The sequence below is a fragment of the Macaca fascicularis genome, chromosome 8 (genome assembly GCF_037993035.2).
Source record: "Macaca fascicularis isolate 582-1 chromosome 8, T2T-MFA8v1.1".
Taxonomy (NCBI): domain Eukaryota; kingdom Metazoa; phylum Chordata; class Mammalia; order Primates; family Cercopithecidae; genus Macaca; species Macaca fascicularis.
In genome coordinates this window covers 80,596,964-80,622,578 of record NC_088382.1, presented here as the reverse complement: position 1 = coordinate 80,622,578, position 25,615 = coordinate 80,596,964, and the positions used below count along the sequence as shown (strand labels likewise).

At 39.0% G+C, this 25,615-nt stretch overlaps 1 protein-coding gene across 1 annotated transcript in view; it reads right to left on the bottom strand.

Moving 5' to 3' along the window:
- Positions 1–25,615, bottom strand: part of XKR9 (XK related 9) — a 54,210-nt gene that overhangs the window by 6,138 nt on the left and 22,457 nt on the right. Inside the window, exon 4 of the mRNA XM_015454945.4 lies at positions 16,410–16,630. Coding sequence (XP_015310431.3) covers positions 16,410–16,630 — 221 coding nt within the window. The remainder of the gene's footprint in view (positions 1–16,409; positions 16,631–25,615) is intronic.

Genomic DNA, 25,615 nt, shown 5'->3' with positions numbered 1-25,615 from the left:
AACACCTGTTGTTAGCTGTTCTTGAGTTTTTTTCTGCAGTTTGGACAAAATCCTAAATTCTTTGTGGGCTACAAGTTCCCAAACTAATGCTCTCAGATTTTTACTTTTAAAACTGGGAACTGCACTCCTTATCTTAGAGCTCATCATTTAGCTTATAGTATGCTACTCCCTTAAATGCTGTACTAAAACTATAGATGACAATACTAACGCCTTTAACATGCAAGCCTTGGAAGCCCAGCCTGCTCTGTGTGAATATGATCAGAAAGTTGCAAAGTGGTTCCACTCCTCTCACCTTGGGGTCAACACCTACCATCACTATGCCCCTGATCAGCAGGAATAAGTTAGAGAAGTCTTCGCCCTTTTTCCATCTTCATTAGCCAACACCTTAAGATTAAGAGGTATAAAACCTAAAGAGAGGGACTGAAATTGCCACTGCAAAATTACACCTTAGACAGTGAAAGAGACCTGACGTAACCAACTCCATCTTGCTTCTAACCTCCAAGCTCTCCTTGTTCATTCCTAGGCATAGGTTGATCTAACTTTGGGAGGAGCATAGTTTCTAGTTTTTAGTTTAAAAAAAGATAACAGGCCTTTCCCAAAACAAGCCTCTTTCTTGCCTGGGGACTAAACAGCCTTTGTAGGACTAACAAATTAGCCATGAGATTAGAAATTATGGTTTAGGAGTCATGCAGCTGAAGGTGACAAGATTCTGACCCTACCTGAACTGCTCCTAAGATCAGTGCTTGAGATATTTTGCAGACCCTGCACTTGATGGATCAGGTGGCACTACCCAGATCAATAAACTGGCTCATCTGATCTTGTAGCCCCCACCCAAGAACTGATTCAGCACAAGAAGACAGCTTCTACTCCCTATGATTTCATCACTGACCTGACCAATCAGCACTCCCAGCTCACAGGCTTCCCCTACCCACTAAGTTGTCCTTAAAAACCCTGATCCCCAGGCCAGGCATGGTGGCTCACGCCTGTAATCCCCGCACTTTGGGAGGCCAAGGCGGGCAGATCATGAGGTCAGGAGTTCGAGACCAGCCTGGCCAATATGGTGAAACCCCATCTCTACTAAAATTATAAAAATTAGCCGGGCATGGTGGTGTGCGCCTATAGTCCCAGCTACTCAGGAGGCTGAGGAAGAAGAATCAATTGAACCCGGGAGGCAGAGGTTGCAGTGAGCCAAGATCACGCCACTGCACTCCAGCCTGGGTGACAGAGAGAGACTCGGTCTCAAAACAAACAAACAAAAAACTCTGATCCCCAAATGCTGAGGAAGACTGACTTGAGTAATAATAAAACTCTGAAGTCCTGAAAAAAAAAAAAACTTGTCTTTTTAATTCAAAAACATTTTAGTTAAAACATAATTTTCCCCTAAATTGCCCCATGATATCTTTTTTATAATCAGTTTTAATTTTTATCAAATTAACACATACACAAAGGGACTTTCAAAAGTTCATGGAAAATGGAACTAAAAGATAAAAACAAAAAATATAAACTTTATTTTTTAACATAAGCTCCATCAAGATCAAGACATTTCTATAAACCATGATACCAGCCACATAGTCCATCCCTAAAGAATCGAGGGTCCTGGAAATTTAACCATGTCAATGCAGTCTTTTTTTACATTATTAACTCAAGAAAAATGGGTACCTTTTAACAGATTTTTTTAAGGAAACAAAAAGAAATCAGAAAAAGCCAAATCAGGACGGGCGTGGTGGCTCACACCTGTAATCCCAGCACTTTGGGAGGCCAAGGCCGGTTGATCACCAGGTCAGGAGATCGAGACCATCCTGGCTAACACGGTGAAACCCCGTCTCTACTAAAAATACAAAAAATTAGCTGGGCGTGGTGGCGGGCACCTGTAGTCCCAGCTACTCAGGAGGCTGAGGCAGGAGAATGGTGTGAACCTGGGAGGCGGAGCTTGCAGTCAGCCAAGATCGTGCCACTGCACGCCAGCCCATGCAACAGAGCAGACTCTGTCTCAAAAAAAAAAAAAAAAGAAAAGAAAAAAAGAAAAAAAAAGCCAAATCAGGACTTTAAGGTGGATGTCTAATGATTTCCCATCAAAACTCTCACAAAATTGCCTTTGTTTGATGAGAGGAGGTGTAGGAGTATTGCTATGATGGAGATGGACTCTCTTGTGAAGCTTCCTTGGGCATTTTTCTGCTACAGCTTTAGCTAACTTTCTCAAAATACTCACCATAAGCAGATGTTATTGTTCTTTGGCCCTCCAGAAAGTCAACAAGCTAAATGTCTTGAGCATCCCAAAAAACTTTGGCATCTTTGCTCTTGACCAATCCACTCTTGCTTTGACTGGACCACTTCCACCTCTTAGTAGCCATTACTTTGATTGTAATTTGTCCTCAGAATCATACTGGTAAAGCCATGTTTCTTCTACTATTACAATTCTTCAAAGAAATGCTTCAGGATCTTAATACCATTTGTTTAAAATTTTCATTGAATGCTCTATTCTTACCTGCAGCTAATCTGGGTGCAACAGTTTGGGCACCCACTGAGTGAAAAGTTTGCTCAACTGTAATTTGTCATTCAGAACTCTGTGTGCTGAACCAAGTGAGATGTCTGTGGTGTGGGCTATAAATGTTTCTGCTATTGTCAGTCCTCTGCAATTCAGGAACAAACAAAATTAATTTTTTCTTCATGTACTGACGTGGATGATCTGCCACTAAGGTGTTCAACATTGTTTCATCCATTCTTAAAATGAGTTATCTATTTGTAAGCTGCTGATTTCTTTGGGGCATTGTCCCCATAAAGTATTCATAAAGTATCAATGATTTCACTATTCTTCCAACAAAGCTTAACCATAAATTTGATGTGTGTTCTTGCTTCAATTTGAATATTAACAGAATTCATATTGCTGTGATGGGGCACTTTTCAAACTGCTATCTTGTCCTTCTTAGTGCCTCAAATTGGATTCTGCTTAGACACATTATAACAAGTTAGACTGAGTTTATCTGGGGAGAAAGAAAATGTAAAATCCATTCGCAGTTTTTTTCATAATATGCATTTCCCCAAACGTTTTGTTGTTTTTTTGTTGTTGTTGTTTTGTTGTTGTTGAGATGGAGTCTCACTGTGTCAACCAGGCTGGAGTACAGTGATGCAATCTAGGCTCACTACAACCTCCGCCTCCTGGGTTCAATTGACTCTCCTCCTTCAGCCTCCTGAGTAGCTGGTATTACAGGTGCCCACTACCATGCCCAGCTAATTTTTGTATTTTTAGTAGAGACAGGGTTTTCCAGTGTTGGCCACGCTGGTCTTGAACTCCTGACCTCAAGTGATCTGCCTGCCTAAGCCTCCCAAAGTGCTAGGATTACAGCCATGAGCCACCACACCCAGCCCCATGAACTTTTTTAAGTCCTCTCATACATTGTTTTTAAAAGTCAAAAAGTTCTACAGAGTATATAAGAAAAATGGTACCTTGCTCTACATCGCCTCACCCCTCAATTGTAAACCCCAGAAGAAATCACTATTAACTCTTCTAGCTTTTCTCCTGACATCTATTGTCATATTTATGAATAAAATATATATTGTGCTTAATGTATTTTGTACACTGTTTATTGATTTCCTATTTGGAAAAGGAAATGTTAACACATATACACATATATATACACACACTTCTTCCATTTTCCTCTCCCTCCCCCATCCACCCAAAAGAGCAACATCAAAATTTTTGGTAAATATTTGGTGTTTGCCTTATGATATGGTTTGGCTTTGTGTCCCCACCCAAATCTCATCTTGAATTGTAATCCCATAATTCCCACATGTCATGTGGGAGGTAATTGAATCACAGGGGAAATTTCCCCCATGCTATTCTCATGATAGTAAGTTCTCATGAGATCTGATGGTTTTATAAAGGGTCTATGCCTTCATTTTGCTCTCATTCTTCCTCCTGCTGCCATGTAAAGAAGGATGTGTTTGCTTCCCCTTCCGACATGATTGTAAGTTTCCAGAGGCCCCTACCAGCACTGCAGAACTGTGAGTCAATTAAACTTTCCTTTATAAATTACCCAATCTCAGCCAGTTCTTTATAACAGCATGAGAATATACTAATACAGTACATTGGTAACAGAAGTGGGGTGCTGCTATAAAGATACCCCAAAACAGAGAACCCAGACTAAGATGGCCAAATATGAAATGCTTCGATCTGCAGCTCCCAGCAAGACCAACGCAGAAGGTGGGTGATTTCTGCATTTCCAACTGAGATACCAGTTCATCTCATTGGGACTGGTTAGACAGTGGGTGCAGACCATGGAGGGTGAGAAGAAGCAGGGTGGGGTGTCACCTCACCCATGAAGTGCAAGGGGCCAGGGACCTCCCTCACCTAGCCAAGGGAAGTCATGAGGGACTGTGCTACCAGGTCCAGATACTATGCTTTTCCCATGGTTTTCGCAACCCACAGAACAGAAGAACCTTCATGTGCCTGCACCACCAGGGCTCTGGGTTTCAAGCACAAAACTGGGCAGCTGTTTGGGCAGACACCAAGCTAGCTGCAGGAGTTTTGTTTTTTTTTTCCTAGCCCAGTGACACTTGGAACCCCAGCAAGACAGAACTGTTCACTCCCCTGGAAAGGCAACTGAAGCCAGGGAGCCAAGTGGTCTCACTCAGTGGGTCCTACACCCAGGGAGCCCAGCAAGCTAAGAATCACTGGCTTGAAATTCTCACTGCCAGCATAGCAGTCTGAAGTCGGCTTGGATGATCAGTGTGGGGAGGGGTGTGCGCCATCACTGAGGCTTCAGTAGGCAGTTTTCCCCTGAGAGTGTTGAGAAAGCCCAGAAGTTCAGATTGGGCAGAACTCACCACAACACAGTAAAATGGCTATGGCCAGGGTGCCTCTCTAGATTCCTTCTCACTGGGCAGGGCATCTCTGAAGAAAACACAGCAGCCCCAGTCAGGGGCTTGAGGATAAAATTCCCATGTCCCTGGGACAGAACACCTGAGGGAAGGGGTGGTTGTGGGTGCAGTTTCAGCAGACTTAAACGTTCCCACCTGCTGGTTCTGAAGACAGCAGTGGATCTCCCAGGACAACATTTAAGCTCTACTAAGGGATATGACTGCCTCCTCAAGTGGGTCCCTGACCCCCATACCTCCTGACTAGGGGGTACCTCCCAGCAGGGATTGACAGACACCTCATACAGTAGAGCTCCAACTGGCATATGGCCGGTGCCCTCTAGGATGAAGCTTCTGGAGGAAGGAGCAGGCAGCAATCCTTGCTGTTCTGCAGCCTCTGCTGGTGATACCCAGGAAAACAGGGTCTGGATTGGACCACCAGAAAACTCCAGTAGATCTGCAGAAGAGGGGCCTGACTGTTAAAAGAAAAACTAACAAACTGAAAGCAACATCAACATCAACACCAACATAAAGGACACCCACCCAAAAAACCACATCCAAAGGTCATTAGCATCAAAGATCAAAGGTAGATAAATCTACAAAGATGAGGAATAACCAGCACAAAAAAGCTGACAATTCCAAAAGCCAGAATATTTATTCTCCTACAAAGGATCACGGCTCCTCTCCAGCAAGGGCACAAAACAGGAGAGAGAATGAGAATGAGTTTGACGAATTGACAGAAGTAGGCTTCAGAAGGTGGGTAACAACAAACTCCTCTGAGCTAAAGAAGCATGTTTTAATGCAATGCAAGGAAGCTAAGAACCTTGATAACAGGTTACAGGAACTGCTAACTAGAATAATCAGTTTAGAGAAGAACATAAATGAACTGATGGAGCTGAAAAACACAGAACGAGAACTTTGTGCAGTATACACAAGTATCAATAGCCAAATCAATCAAGCAGAAGGAAAAATATCAGAGTTTGAAGATCAACTTAATGAAATCAGTCAGGCTGGAAGACAAGATTAGAGAAAACAGAATGAAAAGGAATGAACAAAGCCTCCAAGAAATATGGGACTCTGTGGAAAGACCAAACCTATGATTGATTGGTGTATCTGAAAATGATGAAGAGAATGGAAGCAAATTTAAAAAAAAAAAAAAATTCACAATATTATCCAGGAGAACTTCCCAAACCTAGCAAGACAGGCCAACATTCAAATTCAGGAAATACAAAGAACATGACTAAGATAATCCTCAAGAAGAGCAACCACAAGACACATAACCATCGGATTCTCCAAGGCTGAAATGAAGGAAAAAAAGTTAAGGGCAGCCAGAGAGAAAGGTCAGGTCATCTACAAAGGGAAGCCCATCAGACTAACAGCAGATCTCTCTGCAGAAACTCTACAAGCCAGAACAGAGTGGGAGCCAATATTCAACATTTTAAACAAAAGAACTTTCAACTCAGTATTTCATACCCAGCCAAACTAAGTTTCATAAGTAAAGAAGAAATAAAATTCTTTACAGACAAGCAAATGCTGAGGGATTTTGTCACCACCAGGCATACCTTACAAGAGCTCCTGAAGGAAGCACTAAATATGGAAAGGAAAAACTGGTACCAGCCACTGCAAAAACACATGAAAATATAAAGACCTATGACACTATGCAGAAACTGCATCAACTAATGTGCAAAATAACCAGCAAGCATCATGATGACAGGATCAAATTCACACACAACAGTATTAACCTTAAATGTAAATGGGCCAAATGCCCCAATTAAAAGACACAAACTGGCAAGTTGGATAAAGAATCAAGACCCATTGATGTGCAGTATTCAGGAGACCCATCTCACATGCAGAGACATACATAGGCTCAAAATAAAGGGATAGAGGAATATTTACCAAGCACATGGAAAGCAAAAAAAAAAAAAAAAAAAAAAAAAAAAAATCAGGAGTTGCAATGTTAGTCTCTGATAAAACAGACTTTAAACCAACAAATATCAAAAAAGACAAAGAAGGGCATTACATATTGGTAAAGGGATCAATGCAACAAGAAGAGCTAACTATCCTAAATATATATGCACCCAACTCAGGAGCACCCAGATTCATAAAGCAAGTTCTAAGAGATGTACAAAGAGACTTAGACTCCCACACAATAATAGTGGGAGACTTTACACCCCACTGTCAATATTAGATCAATGAGACAGAAAATTAACAAGGATAATCAGGACTTGAACTCAGCTCTAGACCAAGAGGACCTAATAGACATCTACAGAACTCTCCATCCCAAATCAACAGAATATATATTCTTCTCAGTGCCACATAGCACTTATTCTAAAATTGACCACATAATTGGAAGTAAAACCCTCCTCAGGACATGCAAAAGAATGAAAATCATAACAAACAGTCTCTCAGACCACAGTGCAATCAAATTAGAACTCAGAATTAAGAAACTCACTCAAAACTGCACAACTACATAGAAACTGAACAACCTGCTCCCGAATGACTATGGGGTAAATAACAAAATAAAGTCAGAAATAAATAAGGTCTTTGAAACCAACGAGAACAAAGACACAACGTACCAGAATCTCTGGGACACAGCTAAAGCAGTGTTTCGAGGGAAATTTACAGCACTAAATGCTCACATCAGAAACCAAGAAAAATCTAAAATCAACACCCTAACATCACAATTAAAAGAACTAGAGAAGCATGAGCAAACACATTCAAAAGCCAGCAGACGACAAGAAACAACTAAGCTCGGAGAAGAACTGAAGGAGATAGAGAAACGAAAAACCCTTCAAAAATCATTGAATCCAGAAGGTGGGTTTTTGAAAAGATTAACAAAATAGACCACTAGCAAGACTAATAAAGAAGAAAAGAGAGAAGAATCAAATAGACACAATAAAAAATTAAAGGGGATATCATCACTGATGACATAGAAATACAAACTTCCCTCAGAGAATACTACAAACACCTCTATACAAATAAACTAGAAAATCTTGAAGAAATGGATAAATTCCTGGACACATACACCCTCCCAAGACTAAACTAGGAAGAAGTCAAATCCCTGAATAGACCAATAACAAGTTTTGAAATTGAGGCAGTAATTAAGAGCCTACCAACCAAACAAAGCCCAGGACCAGAGGGATTTGCAGTTGAATTCTACCAGAGGTACAAAGAGGAGCTAGTACCATTCCTTGGGAAACTATTCCAAACAACAGAAAAAGAGGGACTCCTCCCTAACTAATTTTATAGGCCAGCATCATCCTGTCACCAAAACATGGCAGAGACACAAAAAAAAAAAAAAAAAAAAAAAAAAAAAAAAGAAAGAAAGAAAAGAAAATTTCAGGCCAATATCCCTGATGAACAACGATGCACAAATCCTCTATAAAATACTGGCAAACTGTATCCAGCAGCACATCAAAAAGCTCATCTACCATGATCAAGTCAGCTTCATCCCTGGAATGCACAGCTGGTTCAACATAGGCAAACCAATAAACGTAATCCATCACATAAATGGAACCAATGACAAAAACCACATGATTATCTCAATAGATGCAGAAAAGGTCTTCAATACAATTCAACACTCCTTCATGCTAAAAACACTCAATAAACTAGGTATTGATGGAACATATCTCAAAATAATAAGAACTATTTATGGCAAATCCATAGCCAATATCATACTGAATGGGCAAAAGCTGGAAGCATTCCCTTTGAAAACCAGCACAAGAAAAGGGTGCCTTCTCTCACCACTCCTATTCAACATGATATTAGAAGTTTTGGCCAGAGCAATCAGGCAAGAGAAAGAAATAAAGGGTATTCAAATAGGAAGACAGGAAGTCAAATTGTCTTTGTCTGCAGGTGACATGATTGTGTATTTAGAAAACCCCTCATCTCAGCCCAAAAACTTAAGCTGATAAGCAACTTCAGCAAAGTCTCGGGATACAAAATCAATGTGTAAAAATTACAAGTATTCCTATACACCAATAATAGACAAACAGAGAGCCCAATCATGAGTGAACCACCATTCACAATTGCTACAAAGAGAATAAAATACCTGGGAATACAATTTACAAGGGACGCAAAGGACCTCTTCAAAAAGAACTACAAACCACTGCTCAAGGAAATAAAAGAGGACACAAACAAATGGAAAAAACATTCCATGCTCATGGATAGGAAGAATCAGTATTATGAAAATGGCCATACTGCCCAAAGTGATTTATAGATTCAATGCTATTCCCATCAAGCTACAACTGACTTTCTTCACAGAATTAGAAAATCTACTTGAAATTTCATATGGAATTTTTAAAAAGCCCATATAGCCAAGACAATCCTAAGCAAAAAGAACAAAGCTGGAGACATCATGCTACCTGGCTTCAAATGATACTACAAGGTTACAGTAACCAAAACAACATGACTGGTACCAAAACAGATATATAGAACAATGGATCAGAACAGAGGCCTCAGAAATAACACCACAGGTCTACAACCATCTACAACCATCTGATCTTTGACAAAAACAAGCAAAGAGGAAAGGATTCTCTATTTAATAAATGGTGTTGGGAAAACTGGCTAGTCTTATTCAGAAAATTGAAACAGGATCCCTTCCTTAAATGTTATACAAAAATTAACTCAAGATGGATTAAAGACTTAAACCTAAAACCTAAAACCATAAAAACCCCAGAAGAAAACCTAGGCAATATCATTCAGGACATAGGCATGGGCAAGGACTTCATGACTAAAACACCAAAAGCAATTGCTATAAAAGCCAAAATTGACAAATGGGATCTAATTAAACTAAAGAGGCTCTGCACAGCAAAAGAAACTATCATCAGAGTGAACAGGAAACCTACAGAATGGGAGAAAATTTTTGCAATATATCCATCTGACAAAGGGCTAATATCCAAGATCTACAAGAAACTTAAATTTACAAGAAAAAAAAACAACCCCATCAAAAAGTGGGTGAAGGATATGAACAGACACTTCTCAAAAGAAGACATTTATGTGGCCAACAAACATATGGAAAAAAAAAACTCATCATAATGGTCATTAGAGAAGTGCAAATCAAAACCACAGTGAGATACCAACTCACACCAGTTAGAATGGTGACCATTAAAAAGTCAAGAAACAACAGATGCTGGAGAGGATATGGAGAAATAGGAACACTTTTACACTGTTGGTGGGAGTCTAAATTAGTTCAACTATTTTGGACAGAGTGGTGATTCTTCAAGGATCTAGAACTAGAAATATCATTTGACCCAGCAATCCCATTACTGGGTGTATACCCAAAGGATTATAAATCATTCTACTATAAAGACATTCACATATATGTTTATTGCAGCACTATTTCCTACAGCAAAAACTTGGAACCAACCCAAATGCTCATCAATGATAGACTGGATAAAGAAAATGTGGCCCATATATGCCATGGAATACTATGCAGCCATAAAAAAGAATGAGTTCATGTCCTTTGCAGGGACATGGATGAAGCTGGAAACCATCATTCTCAGCAAACTAACAACCATCATTCTCAGCAAACTAACACAGGAAGGGAAATCCAAACACCCCATGTTCTCACTCATAATTGGGAGTTGAACAATGAGAACACATGGACACAGGGAGGGGACCATCACACAATGGGGCCTGTTGGGGTATCAGGGGCAAGGGGGCAAGAGCATCAGGACAAACAGCTAATGCATGCGGGGCTTAAAATCTAGATGATGGGATAATAGGTGCAGCAAACCAACATGGCACATGTATACCTACGTAACAAACCTGCACATTCTGCACAAGTATCCCAGAACTTAAAGTAAAACAAAAAAAGAAATAAATAATAAATAAAAATAAATAAATAAATAAATAAAATAAATAAACAAAGATACCCAAAAATGTGGAATCGAGTTTGGAACTGGGTAACAGGCTGAGGTTGGAACAGTTTGGAGGGCTCAGAAGAAGACAGGAAAATGTGGAATAGTTTGCAACTTCCTGGAGAATTGAAGGACTCAGAAAACTGGAAGATGTGGGAAAGTTTGGAACTTCCTAGAGACTTGTTGAATGCCTTTGACCAAAATTCTGATAGTGATATGGACAATAAAGTCCAGGATGACGTGGTCTCAGATGGAGATGAGGAATTTGGAGGGAACAGGAATAAAGATTACTCTTGCTTTGCAAAGAGACTGGCAGCATTTTGCCCCTGTCCTAGAGATCTGTGGGATTTTGAACTTCAGAGAGATGATTTAGGGTTTCTGGTGGAAGAAATTTCTAAGCAGCAAAGCATTCAAGAGGTGACAGAGCATAAAAGGTTGGAAAATTTGCAGCCTGAGAATGCTGTGAAAAAAGAAAAATCAATTTTCTGAACAGACATTCAAGCACACTGCAGAATTTGCATAAGTAATAGGCAGTCAAATGTTAATCACCAAGACAATGGGAAAAATGTCTCCAGGGCATTCCAGAGACCTTTACTGCAGCCCCTTCTATCACAGACTTGGAGGCCTAAGATGAAAAAATGGTTTTGTGGGCTGGACCCAGGACCCCCGTGCTCTGTGCAGCCTCAGGACACGGTTTCCTGCATCCCAGTTGTTTCAGCTCTAGCTATGGCTAAAAGGGGCCAATGTAAAGCTTAAGCCATTGCTTCAGAGGGTGCAAGTCCCAGGCCTTGGCACCTTATAAGTGGTACTGGGCCTGCAGAAGCACAGAAGTCAAGAAGTGAGATTTGGAAACCTCCACCTAGATTTTAGAGGATGTATGGAAATGCCTTGGTTTCCAGGCAGAAGTTTGCTGCAGGGGTGGATCCCTAACTGAAAACCACTGCTAGGGCAGTGCAGAAGGGAAATGCGGGGTTGGAGCCCACACACAAGGTCCCCACTGAGGCACTGCCTAATGGAGCTGTGAGAAGAGAGCCACCATCCTCCAGACCTCAGAATGGTATCTCCACCAACAGCTTGCACAGGGCACCTGGAAAAGCCACAGACACTTAACGCCAGCCCAGGAAAGCAGCCTGGAGTGGGGACATACCCTGCAAAGCCACAGGGGCAGAGCTGCCAAAGGCCATAGGCGTCCACCTCTTGCATCAGCATGACCTGAATCTGAGACATGAAGTCAAAGGGGATCATTTCAGAGCTTGAAGATTTGACTGCCCCACTGGATTTCAGACTTGCATGGGGACTGTTGCCCCTTTGTTTTGGCCAAATTCTCCCATTTGGAATGGGTGTATTTACTCAATGTCTGTACCCACATTGTATCTAGGAAGTAACTAACTTGCTGTTGATTTCACAGGATCATAGGTGGAAGGGACTTGCCTTGTCTCAGATGAGACTTCAGACTTGGACTTTTAGGTTAAAGCTGGGATGAGCTAACATTTTGAGGGACTGCTGGAAAGGGCAGGATTGTGTTTTGAAGTATGAGGACATGAGATTCGGGAGACGCCAGGAGAGGAATGATATGGTTTGGCTTTGTGTCCCCACCCAAATCTCATCTTGAATTGTAATCCTATAAGCTCCACATGTCATGGAAGTGACACAGTAGAGGTAACTCAATCACAGGGGCAGTTTCCCCCATGCTATTCTCATGATAGTAAGTTCTCACAAGACCTGACGGTTTTATAAGGGACTTCCCCCTTCATTCAGCTCTCATTCTTCCTGTCACCATGTGAAAAAGGATATGTTTGCTTCCCCTTCTGCCACGTTTGTAAGTTTCCTGAGGACCCCCCACCACAGCACTGCAGAACTGTGAGTCAATTAAACCTCTTTCCTTTATAAATTACCCAGTCTCAGGCAGTTCTTGATAGCAACATGAGAATGAACTAATACACATTATTATAACTACATAAGTGCAGTGTTTTTATTGCTTACTTTTCAAAAAAAAAAAAACACACTATATTTCCTTTCTTTTAAAATGTTTCATTATTCCTGGAGTTGACAATTGCCTTGTTTCCCTACTTGGTTAGTTTCCATAACCCTATAAGTATTTCTTAGCAAAATCTTCAAATTAATTAATAAAACTCTTCTATATACATCTACTAGTTCTTTATTTTTCTGGTTTTTTAGAACACTATCCTCCTGCTCTAAGCCAGTTGCTCTTAAGTCTTGCTTCCAATCTTCCCGCAACTTCCCTTCACCTCTCTTCTACATTGCCTTCCTATTTCCTTGTTCTCCTATCATCTTTCTTGGTTTACTCTCACGTTTTGATTAAACTTTTGTCAGGCCTTCCAGAAAAAAATTTCTCAGAAGCAAAATTTTTTGATACTTTGTATATCTCAAAACATCCTAATTCTACCCTCATACTTGATACAGTTTTGCTAGAAATAGAATTCAAAATTTAAAAAAAAAAAAGTTTTCCATTGAAACCTTAAACTTACTGTTCTATTATGTTTTAATTTCACTGTTATGGTTACAAATTTCATGCCATTCAGTTTTTCTATCTTTAGTACATTACCTTTTTTTTCCTCTCAAATCTTCTAGAATCATCTTTCTTTGCTTCTCTGAAATGATATAATGATGTGCTTGATGTGAGCTATTTTTATTCACTCTTTCAATCTAATAACTCATATCCTTTAATGATATGCCCTGTTTTTATTCTTTGGTGATTTCTCTAGAAATCATAACATGAATATTAAGCATATCAAAGTTTAAGGCTAATCAATATTGTTACCTCAAAGATGAATATATCAATAAGATGGTGAAGCTAAAATTTCAGGGACTCTTACTTGCCCAGTCTCCTTCCAACCCTAGCAAAGCCTCATGTGTTCACCTTGTCACGTATTTTTATAAAATTTGCAAAAATAAGACATTTTAATTGCAGTTGATTAAATTCCCTGTCTCTTTCTACTCTTGTTTACTTTCTCTCACATATTCCCCTAGTATGTTCAAGTGACTGTGGGCATTTTGGGGATGTGGCTAAGGGAAACTAAGTTGAGACTACATTTAGTTTAAGCATAGGGGAAATGTTTACATGATTTGCTTCAATATGTAAGATTAGTGAGTGGCGGAGCTAGGATTCCAAGGCAGTGTACCTGATCTTAACATTTATTCACTAAATTGTCTTTCAGATGTCAACAGGTCTTTCATTCCTAATGTGAGGGCACGATAGTCTATTCTCATCTAGTTGACACTATTATTTGACATTTTTGCCAATTTCCCACTTTCCTACCTGCTTCTAACATTTTTTCTATCATATTGCTGCCCTAACCTGTATCTTACACTCTGTTCAAACTAAATTTGTGCCATTGTCAAACTATGCCTTTGTTATGCCTTTTCCTCAGTCTAAAATAACTTTGTCCAATGACATTATTCTTAATTCTGTACTTATTAATTCAGAGATTTTTATTAATTTATTTGGCATTAAGTACTGACATCAGTGAAGAAAATAGAGAACTCCCATGTTCACTAAATAAGACATCAACAGGGAAAGGACTGTCTATGCAATAAATGGTACTGGGATAACAGGCTAGCCATATTTAGAACACTGAGACTGGACCCCTTGCTTTTACCATATACAAAATGAACTCAAGATGTATTAAAAACTTAAACATAAAATGTAAAATTATAAAAACTCTAGAAGAAAATCTAGGAAATACCATTCTGGACATAGGCCTTGGCAAAGATCTCATGACAAAGACTACAAAATGATTGTAGGTTGCGTGCGGTGGCTCACGCCATAATCACAGCACTTTGTAATTTTGTGTCTATATTCATCAAGGATATTGGCCTGGAGTTTCTTTTTTTCTTGTGTCACTGCCAGGTTTTGGCATCAAAATGATGCTGACCTCAGAGAATAAATTAGGGAAGATTCCCGCCTCAATTTTTTGGAATAGTTTCAGTAGAATTGATACCAGCTCTTTTTTATACATCTGATAGCATTCAGCTATGAATCCATTTGGTCTAAGGTTTTTTCTGGTTGGTAGGTTTTCTGTTACTGATTTAATTTCAGAATTCATATAACATAATTTTGTACATAGTTACTACAGAAAATTTGGAAATTCAGAAAAGTATTTTTTAAATGAAAACAATCATTCATAATTCCTCCACCCAGAAGCAGACACACTTAACATTTTGCATATTTTCTTCCAGATATTTTTCTATATAATAATCTCTTTGTAACCTTAAAAATGTGCTGGCAGAAAATTTTATAAACTGTTTTTTGGCTACATTCTATGTTATAATCGCTTTCTTGTGTCATTAAAAGTTCTTTGTAAACACTCTAGTGGCTACATAATGTTCCATATTAACAGCCTACAATAATTTATTTACCAATTTCTCTATTGTTAGACAGTTGAATTATATCTCATTTTATGCTATTTTTGAATAACTTATCTCAATTTCCTACTTCAATAAGAAACTATATAGATGAAAACTGAACATAAAGATAGCTATCACTGGATCTCATAGATAGTCCAGATGCTATGTATCCTTGGGAATCATCATGAGATCTCCCATAATACAGGCTGTAAGATCTATATTTTGAACTTCTAACTTCAGAACTATATAATACAGAACTGTTAAGGGTTCTGCATCACATAGAACCCAACCCATGAATTATTTGCATCAAAAAAAAAAAGATCTCATACACAATAGAGATCTCATACACACAATCATTTTGTGTCTTCCTAACAATCAAAGTAAAGGTAAAAATATTAGAAGGGGCTATGTTCTAGAGGTTTACAAGAAAATGGGAACAGAGACACTGTTTAACTGATATCACGTGTGAGTCTAGGACAGCAAGAACTCCAGGGAAGATAACAATCTTACTCCCTGAAATGAATCCCAGAATAAATGGAACCCTAGTCATTAATGCAATTTGGGACTATTATTTAGCAAATAAATGGTTTTGTAACATCTCAAGTTAATTACCTATAAAAGGACTTTTCAGAAAGGAAGATAGAAATAAACTTTTCTTTAAAAAATGAACATTTTTACCTTAACGAGCAAATCTACTGTAAAACAGCAAACACATTGGCCAACTTGCAAAACATTCATTAGTTTTTTAGTATTTACACTTTTACCCAGTAATTCCACTTCTGGGAATTTACCCAATGGATATACTTTTTACATGCAAGTGATTTATGCATAAGATTACTCGTTGCAGCATTTTTTCAATGGTTAAATATAAGAAACAACCTAAATTAACACAAATAGGGAGCTTGTTAAATAAATTATGGCATATTCATAATTTGCAATACAATGCAGAAAATAAAAAATATGGGAAATTTTTCTGTACTAATATGAACGGATCTCCAAGATATACTATGAGGCATAAAAAACAAAGACAGTTTTTATTTTATGTTACCATTTGTGTTAAGGAAAAAAAAAAAAAGGACATATGCTTTAAAAACTTTTCTGAAGGAATCATCAAATAACTAACAATAGTAGTTTTCTTTCTGGGCAGATGGATACAGTATATACCCATATATTTTTTGATATTTCAACCATATTACCATACTTCCTTTTCAAAAGAATAAATGATTTTTGAAGTATTAAAAATTTCTAAAGTCAGCCAAAGATTTATATAGTTGACATAAGGTCTCAGTGGCATCCATCTAACACAAGGAGTTAAGAAAAACTTACACTGACTGAAATTCGCTTGTCCATGCTCCAGAAGAATGTAGAGTTGAAGAATAAGTTGTGGGCAGCCTTCCAGGTAGGTCTCAAATAGTCTGAGCATGCTCAAATCAGTCACTCTATCTATAACTTCTTTATGTAGATCAATTTGTTCTTCCATGAAGTTAGTAGTATTGCTGTCATACGTAAAAGCTGCATGGTAACCCCTTTTCAAGGCAAACCAATACCTATAAAGTAAACATAAAAACATTTCTCTTTAGTCTTATATTCTTTATAACATGTCTGTTAATACACATAATAATTTGGGAAAAGGAATATGTGGGGTTTTTTTATTATTATACTTTATGTTCTAGGGTACATGTGCACAACGTGCAGGTTTGTTACATATGTATACATGTGCCACGTTGGTGTGCTGCACCCATTAACTCATCATTTACATTACATATATCTCCTAATGCTATCCCTCCCCCCTCCCCCCACCCCACAACAGGCCCTGGTGTGTGATATTCCCCTTCCTGTGTCCAAGTGATCTCATTGCTCAATTCCCACCTATGAGTGAGAACATGCGGTGTTTGGTTTTCTCTTCTTGCGAGAGTTTGCTGAGAATGATGGTTTCTAGCTGCACCCATGTCGCTACAAAGGACACGAACTCATCCTTTTTTATGGCAGCATAGTATTCCATGGTGTATATGTGCTACATTTTCTTAATCCAGTCTGCCATTGATGGACATTTGGGTTGATTCCAAGTCTTTGCTATTGTGAATAGTGCCACAATAAACATAAGTGTGCATGTGTCTTTATAGCAACATGATTTATAATCCTTTGGGTATATACCCAGCAATGGGATGGCTGGGTCAAATGGTATTTCTAGTTCTAGATCCCTGAGGAATCACCACACTGTCTTCCACAATGGTTGAACTAGTTTACACTCCCACCAACAGTGTAAAAGTATTCCTATTTCCCCACATCCTCTCTAGCATCTGTTGTTTCCTGACTTTTTAATGATCGCCATTCTAACTGGTATAAGATGGTATCTCATTGTGGTTTTGATTTGCATTTCTCTGATGGCCAATGATGATGAGCATTTTTTCATGTCTCTCTTGGCTGCATAAATGTCTTCTTTTGAGAAGTGTCTGTTCACATCCTTTGCCCAGTTTTTGATGGGGTTGTTTTTTTCTTGTAAATTTGTTTGAGTTCTTTGTAGGTTCTGGATATTAGGCCTTTGTCAGATGAGTAGATTGCAAAAATTTTCTTCCATTCTGTAGGTTGCCTGTTCACTCTGATTGTAGTTTCTTTTGCTGTGCAGAAGCTCTTTAGTTTAATTAGATCCCATTTGTCAATGTTGGCTTTTGTTGCCATTGCTTTTGGTGTTTTAGACATAAAGTCCTTGCCCATGCCTATGTCCTGAATGGTATTGCCTAGGTTTTCTTCTAGGGTTTTTATGGTTTTAGGTCTAACATTTAAGTCATGAATCCATCTTGAATTAATTTTTGTATAAGGAGTAAGGAAGGGTTCCACTTTCAGCTTTCTACATATGTCTAGCCAGTCTTCCCAGCACCATTTATTAAATAGGGAATCCTTTCCCCATTTCTTGTTTCTCTCAGGTTTGTCAAAGATTAGATGGTTGTAGATGTGTGGTATTATTTCTGAGGGCTCTGTTCTGTTCCATTGGTCTATATCTCTGTTTTGGTACCAGTACCATGCTGTTTTGGTTACTGTAGCCTTGTAGTATAGTTTGAAGTCAGGTAGCATGATGCCTCCAGCTTTGTTCTTTTGGCTTAGGATTGTCTTGGCAATGAGGGCTCTTTTTTGGTTCCATATGAACTTTAAAGTAGTTTTTTCCAATTCTGTGAAGAAAGTCATTGGTAGCTTAATGGGGATGGCACTGAATCTATAAATTACCTTGGGCAGTATGGCCATTTTCACAATATTGATTCTTCCTATCCAAGAGCATGGAATGTTCTTCCATCTGTTTGTGTCCTCTTTTATTTCATTGAGCAGTGGTTTGTAGTTCTCCTTGAAGAGGTCCTTCACATCCCTTGTAAGTTGGATTCCTAGGTATAGGTATTTTATTCTCTTTGAAGCAATTGTGACTGGGAGTTCATTCATGATTTGGATCTCTTTGTTATTGGTGTATAAGAATGCTTGTGATTTTTGCACATTGGTTTTGTATTCTAAGACATTGCTGAAGTTGCTTATCAGCTTGAGGAGATTTTGGGCTGAGATGATGGGGTTTTCTAAATATACAATCATGTCATCTGCAAACAGGGACAATTTGATTTCTTCTTTTCCTAGAATACCCTTTATTTCTTTCTCTTGCCTGATTGCCCTGGCCAGAACTTCCAACAGCAAGGAGTGGTGAGATAGGGCATCCCTGTCTTGTGCCAGTTTTTAAGGGGAATGCTTCCAGTTTTTGCCCATTCAGTATGATATTGACTGTGGGTTTGTCATAAATAGCTCTTATTACTTTGAGATACATTCCATCAATACCTAGTTTACTGAGAGTTTTTAGCATGAAGGCTGTTGAATTTTGTCGAAGGCCTTTTCTGCATCTATTGAGATAATCATGTGGTTTTTGTCTTTCGTTCTGTTTATGTGATGTTTATTGATTTGCATGTGTTGAACCAGCCTTCCATCCCAGGGATGAAGCCATCCTGATCGTGGTGGATATGGTTTTTGATGTGCTGCTGGATTTGGTTTGCCAGTATTTTATTGAGGATTTTCAAATCGATGTTCATCAAGGATATTCATCAAGGTTCTAAAATTCATCAAGGTCTAAAATTCTCTTTTTTTATTGTGTCTCTCCCAGGCTTTGGTATCAGGATGATGCTGGCCTCATAAAATGAGTTAGGGAGGATTCCCTCTTTTTCTATTGATTGGAATAGTTTCAGAAGGAATGGTACCAGCTCTTCCTTGTACCTCTGGTAGAATTAGGCTGTGAATCCATCTGGTCCTGGACTTTTTTTGGTAGGTAGGCTATTAATTATTGCCTCAATTTCAGAGCCTGCTATTAATCTATTCAGGGACTCAACTTCTTCCTGGTTTAGTCTTGGGAGAGTGTATGTGTCCAGGAATTTATCCATTTCTTCTAGGTTTTCTAGTTTATTTCTGTAGAGGTGTTTATAGTATTCTCTGATGGTAGTTTGTATTTCTGTGGGGTCAGTGGTGATATCCCCTTTATCATTTTTTATTGCATCTATTTGATTCTTCTCTCTTCTTCTTTATTAGTCTTGCTAGCGGTCTATCAATTTTGTTGATCTTTTCAAAAAACCAGCTCCTGGATTCACTAATTCTTTTGAAGGGTTTTTTGTGTCTCTATCTCCTTCAATTCTGCTCTGATCTTGGTTATTTCTTGCCTTCTGCTAGCTTTTGAATGTGTTTGCTCTTGCTTCTCTAGTTCTTTTCATTGTGATGTTAGGGTGTCAATTTTAGATCTTTCCTGCTTTCTCTTGTGGGCATTCAGTGCTATAAATTTCCCTCTACACACCTCTTTAAATGTGTCCCAGAGATTCTGGTATGTTGTATCTTTGTTCTCATTGGTTTCAAAGAACATCTTTATTTCTGTCCTCATTTCATTATGTACTAGTAGTCATTCAGGAGCAGGTTGTTCAGTTTCCACATAGTTGAGCAGTTTTGACTGAGTTTCTTAGTCCTGAGTTCTAGTTTGATTGTGCTGTGGTCTGAGAGACAGTCTGTTATAATTTCTGTTCTTGTACATTTGCTGAGGAGTGCTTTACTTCCAACTATGTGGTCAATTTTGGAATAAGTGAGATGTGGTGCTGAGAAGAATGTATATTCTCTTGATTTGGGGTGGAGAGTTCCGTAGATGTCTATTAGGTTCGCTTGGTGCAGAGTTGAGTTCAGTTCCTGGACATCCTTGTTAACTCTCTGACCCATTGATCTGTCTAATGTTGACAGTGGGGTGTTAAAGTCTCCCATTATTATTATGTGGGAGTCTAAGTCTCTTTGTAAGCCTCTAAGACTTGCTTTATGAATCTGGGTGCTCCTATATTGGGTGCATATATATTTAGGATAGTTAGCTCTTCTTCTTGAATTGATCCCTTTACCATTATGTAATGGCCTTCTTTGTCTCTTTTGATCTTTGTTGGTTTAAAGTCTGTTTTATCAGAGACTAGGACTTCAACCCTTGCCTTTTTTTGTTTTCCATTTGCTTGGTAAATCTTCCTCCATCCCTTTGTTTTGAGCTATGTGTGTCTCTGCACATGAGATGGGTCTCCTGAATACAGCAAACTGATGGGTCTTGACTCTTTATCCAATTTGCCAGTCTGTGTCTTTTAATTGAAGCATTTAGCCCATTTACATTTAACGCTAATATTGTTATGTGTGAACTTGATCCTGTCATTATGATGTTAGCTGGTCATTTTGCTCATTAGTTGCAGTTTCTTCCTAGCATTGATAGTCTTTACAATTTTGCATGTTTTTGCAACGGCTGATACCTGTTGTTCCTTTCCATGTTTAGTGCTTCCTTCAGGATCTCTTGTAGGGCAGGCCTGGTGGTGACAAAATCTCTCAGCATTTGCTTGTCTGTAAAGGATTTTATTTCTCCTTCACATATGGAACTTACTTTGGCTGGATATGAAAATCTGGGGTGAAAGTTCTTTTCTTTAAGAATGTTGAATATTGGCCCCCTTTCTATTCTGGCTTGTAGAGTTTCTGCCAAGAGATCTGCTGTTAGTCTGATGGGCTTCCCTTTGTGGGTAATCTGACCTTTCTCTCTGGCTGCCCTTAACATTTTTTCCTTCATTTCAACTTTGGTGAATCTGACAATTACGTGTCTTGGAGTTGCCCTCCTCGAGGAGTATCTTTGTGGCATTCTCTGTATTTCCTGAATTTTAATGTTGCCCTGCCTTGCTAGGTTGGGAATGTTCTCCCAGATAACATCCTGCAGAGTGTTTTCCAACTGGATTCCATTCTCCCCAGCACTTTCAGGTACACCAATCAGATGTAGATTTGGTCTTTTCACTTAGTCCCATATTTCTTGGAGGCTTTGTTCATTTCTTTTTACTCTTTTTTCTCTAAACTTTTCTCACTTCACTTCATTCATTTGATCTTCAATCACTGATACTCTTTCTTCCAGTTGATCGAGTCGGTTATTGAAGCTTGTGCATTTGTCACGTAGTTCTCGTGTTGTGGTTTTCATCTCTATCAGGTCGTTTATGGACTTCTCTGCGTTGGTTATTCTAGTTATTCATTCATCAAATCTTTTTTCGAGGTTTTTAGTTTCTTTGCACTGGGTTCGTAGTTCCTCCTTTAGCTCTCAGAAGTTTGATCGGCTGAAGCCTTCTCTCAACTCATCAAAGTCATTCTCTGTTCAGCTTTGTTCCATTGCTGGCGAGGAGCTGCGTTCCTCTGAGGGGGAGAGGCATTCTGATTTTTTGAATTTTCAGCTTTTCTGTACTACTTTTTACCCATCTTTGTGGTTTTATCTACCTTTAGTCTTTGATGATGGTGACATACAGATGGGGTTTTGGTGTGGATGTCCTTTCTGTTTGTTAGTTTTCCTTCTAACTGTCAGGACCCTCAGCTGCAGATCTGTTTGAGTTTGCTTGAGGTCCACTGCAGTTAGGCTACACCCAGTTAGGCTCTCCCAGTTAGGCTACTCAGGGGATCAGGGACCCACTTGAGCAGGTAGTCTGTCCATTCTCAGATCTCAACCTCTGTGCTGGAAGAATCACTACTCTCTTCAAAGCTGTCAGACAGGGACATTTACATCTGCACAGGTTTCTGCTGCTTTTTGTTTAGCTATGCCCTGTCCCCAGAGGTGGAGTACACAGAGGCAGGCAGGCCTCCTTGAGCTGCAGTGGGCTCCACCCAGTTCGAGCTTCCCAGCAGCTTTGTTTACCTACTTAAGCCTCAGCAATGGCGGGCGCCCCTCCCCCAGCCTCGGTGCCGCCCTGCAGTTAGATTTCAAATTGCTGTGCTAGCAATGAGGGAGGCTTTGTGGGCATGGGATCCTCCGAGTCAGGCGTGGGATATAATCTCCTGGTGTGCCGTTTGCTAAGACCCTTGCTAAAGTGCAGTATTAGGGTGGGAGTGACCTGATTTTCCAGGTGTTGTGTGTCACAGTTTCCCTTGACTAGGAAAAGGAATTCCCTTTCCCTTTGCGCTTCCCGGATGAGGTGATGCCTCGCCCTGCTTCAGCTCTCGCTCGTTGGGCTGCACCCACTGTCCTGCACCGACTGTCTGACATGCCCCAGTGAGATGAACCCGGTACCTCAGTTGGAAATGCAGAAATCACCCGTCTTCTGTCGCTCACGCTGGGAGCTGGAGGCTGGAGCTGTTCCTATTCGGCCATGTTGTCACCCCACCTCAGGAATATGTGTTTTTAGTACACAATTTTTCCACAAACTCTCTCTACTACAGATTTTTTGTGAATATCTCATAGTGGCTTTATTGAGATTCAGACCCTGTAAACCCTTATTGCATGTTTGATGTGCTGGTTGTGTGCTAGTTCTATTAAGTATACACAATCTCATTTCATCTTTACAATAATTATGTGAGAAAGGTAGGCATTATTCCATTTCACAGATGGAAAAACTAAAGCTGAGAAAGATAGAGTGATGTGCTGAAAGTTACAGAGATAGTAAGGGGTAGACACAGGGTCCAAACCCAGATCTTATTATTTCCAGTCTTAATCACTACTTTCTGAAAGACAAACTGCAATTTTCCATTCATGCAATTGATCTGAACTACAACACAGATAATTTCCCTTATGAGAATATCAAGGTTGAAAATGAGATTGAATCGTCCCTTAATTTAATCTAGAAAACAATTACTCAAATACTTACAAGGTGCTAGGCTCTTTGACCATTACCATCCCAGAAAATATATAAAACTTCAAAGACTCTTGAAATATCCCTGTTCAGGCTCTTGCTTTCAAACAATTGTAAAGTGAACACAAGTTATCATCCCATAGATAAAATCGATAACAAAAAAAATTGAAACATTTATTTAGAAGAAATCTGAGGCTAGCAGTAAGGTAACCAGTATTCTACCCCCAAAGCTTATCAAAAGTCTTTATCTATGTCTCAGTTTTCTCATATATAAAATAAAGGCAGTGATATATGCCCTGTTTCAACCTGTTCCTTCTGCCAACGTTTCCCATTTCAGTAAATGGTAGTAACATCCACAATATTGTTCAGACCAAAAATGTGGGAATAATTCCAACTCCTCTTTTTTCATGCGCTATAAAAATTCCTCAGCAAGTTCGCTTGGCTCTTGGTTCTAACTTCAAATATATCTAGAATCTAAACACTTCTTACCACTTCCACTAGTACCACCCTTGTTTAGGCAGCCAACTCTCTGGCCTGTTATTTCAACAGCCTCATAATTGGTCTCTCTGATTCTACTCTTGCTTCCCATATAAGCTATTCCCTACACAGCATTCAGATTAAACTTTTTAAACATAATTCAGATATCATTCCTCATTGGGGTAGAAAATGTTTCAATGATTTTCATCAAACTTAGAATGAAATCTGAAGTCCTTACCATATGTTACAAGGCCCTCCATGATCTACCTCCCACATATGCTACCACCACAACCACCTTTCCATCTCATTTCTCTCCCACTTCCAGTATGGTCTCCTTGCTGTTTTTCTCAACTTAAAGGCCTTTGTCTTTGCTAATTCTTGTGTCTAGAACTCTTCTAAACTTCATATATTTTCAGTTTGCTCCTTAACTTCATTCAGGTCTCTACTCAAATATTACTTACTTATAGATGCCTTCCAGATCATACCATCTAGAGTAGCACTCTCTACCATATTCTATCCCTTTGTCACATATTATTTTTCTTCAAAGTACTTATCACCACCTAGCACATTATTTATTTTGGTTTATATCTTTACCTTCTCACAAGAATGTAATCTACATGAAAGGACAGACTTTGTTTTATCCATTACTATATCCTAAACAACCAGAACAGTATCAGCACATAATAGGTGCTCAAGAAATATTTACTGAAGTAATACATGAAAGCTCATGACATTTTTTTCCATAAAGATAAATAGATGGTAGATATGAAAGGACTTTGGAAAGCTGAAAGTAAAACACAAATATAAAGTATTCCCATTGTAAACAAGACAAATATATGGATATGCAAAGATTCTTTGTCTGGCAAAAAGAAGCATATTTTTACCATCACAGTTCTGGAATAACATGATCTATTATACTCAATGTGGACTGATGCCAGGGTGGGGAAGAGTGTCAACAAAAATGATGAAAGCATGGTCTCTACCCTCAATGACCTCACAACCCAATGGGAGGGCCAAGCCTATAAACTACTAGCTGCAGTATAAGGCAGAAAAAAAATAGTCATTCATCAGAAAGGCAAATACTGAACTGTAAGTCCTGAAGAAAAAATGATTAATACTGCCTAGGATTTATAAGCAAGATTTCTAAGAAAAGTTGTGTTTTAGCCTTTTCTGGGTATCTGACATAGTAGAGAGTATGTGATTACTGTTCTTGAAGTGGTTTATAATCCAATAGGGCAGATACTATTGAAAAACTTGAGAAATTCACAAGTATAAACATACCCAGAGCATAATTATTACACGCAGCAGAAACTGAGAGAGGTAGCAGAGCAAAGTAGTTAAGAATGTAGACTCTAATAATGCCAGAATGCCATGGTTCAAATTCTGGCTCTGCTACTTCCTGGTTTAATCTCTCTGTGCTTCGGTTTCCTCATCTGGAAAATAGGGCCAATCATCACACCTCCCTCATTGGGTTGTTGTGAGAATTAAATGAGTTAATATATGTAAAATGCTTAGACCAGGACCTGGCACATGTTAAGTGTCTGTTAAAAACAAAACAGATAGTGCTGCCTACAAATGTACACATTTTAATTTCCAGTGTCTTTAGGTAGAAATATTTTCTAATTCTGAAACAATTAATGGCAAATATATACAAAGTTCTGCTTATCTGAGGGTAATTTCATCAAAAAGGGAATATGAATATAATTTTTAATCAATAGGACACTGTTTCACTTATTTATTTATTTATTTATTTATTTTTTGAAATGGAGTCTCCCTCTGTCATCCAGGCTGGAGTGCAGTGGCATGATCTCTGCTCACTGCAAGCTCCGCCTCCTGGGTTCACGCCATTCTCCTGCCTCAACCTCCTGAGTAGCTGGGACTACAGGTGCCTGCCACCATGCCCGGCTAATTTTTTGTACTTTTAGTAGAGACGGGGCTTCA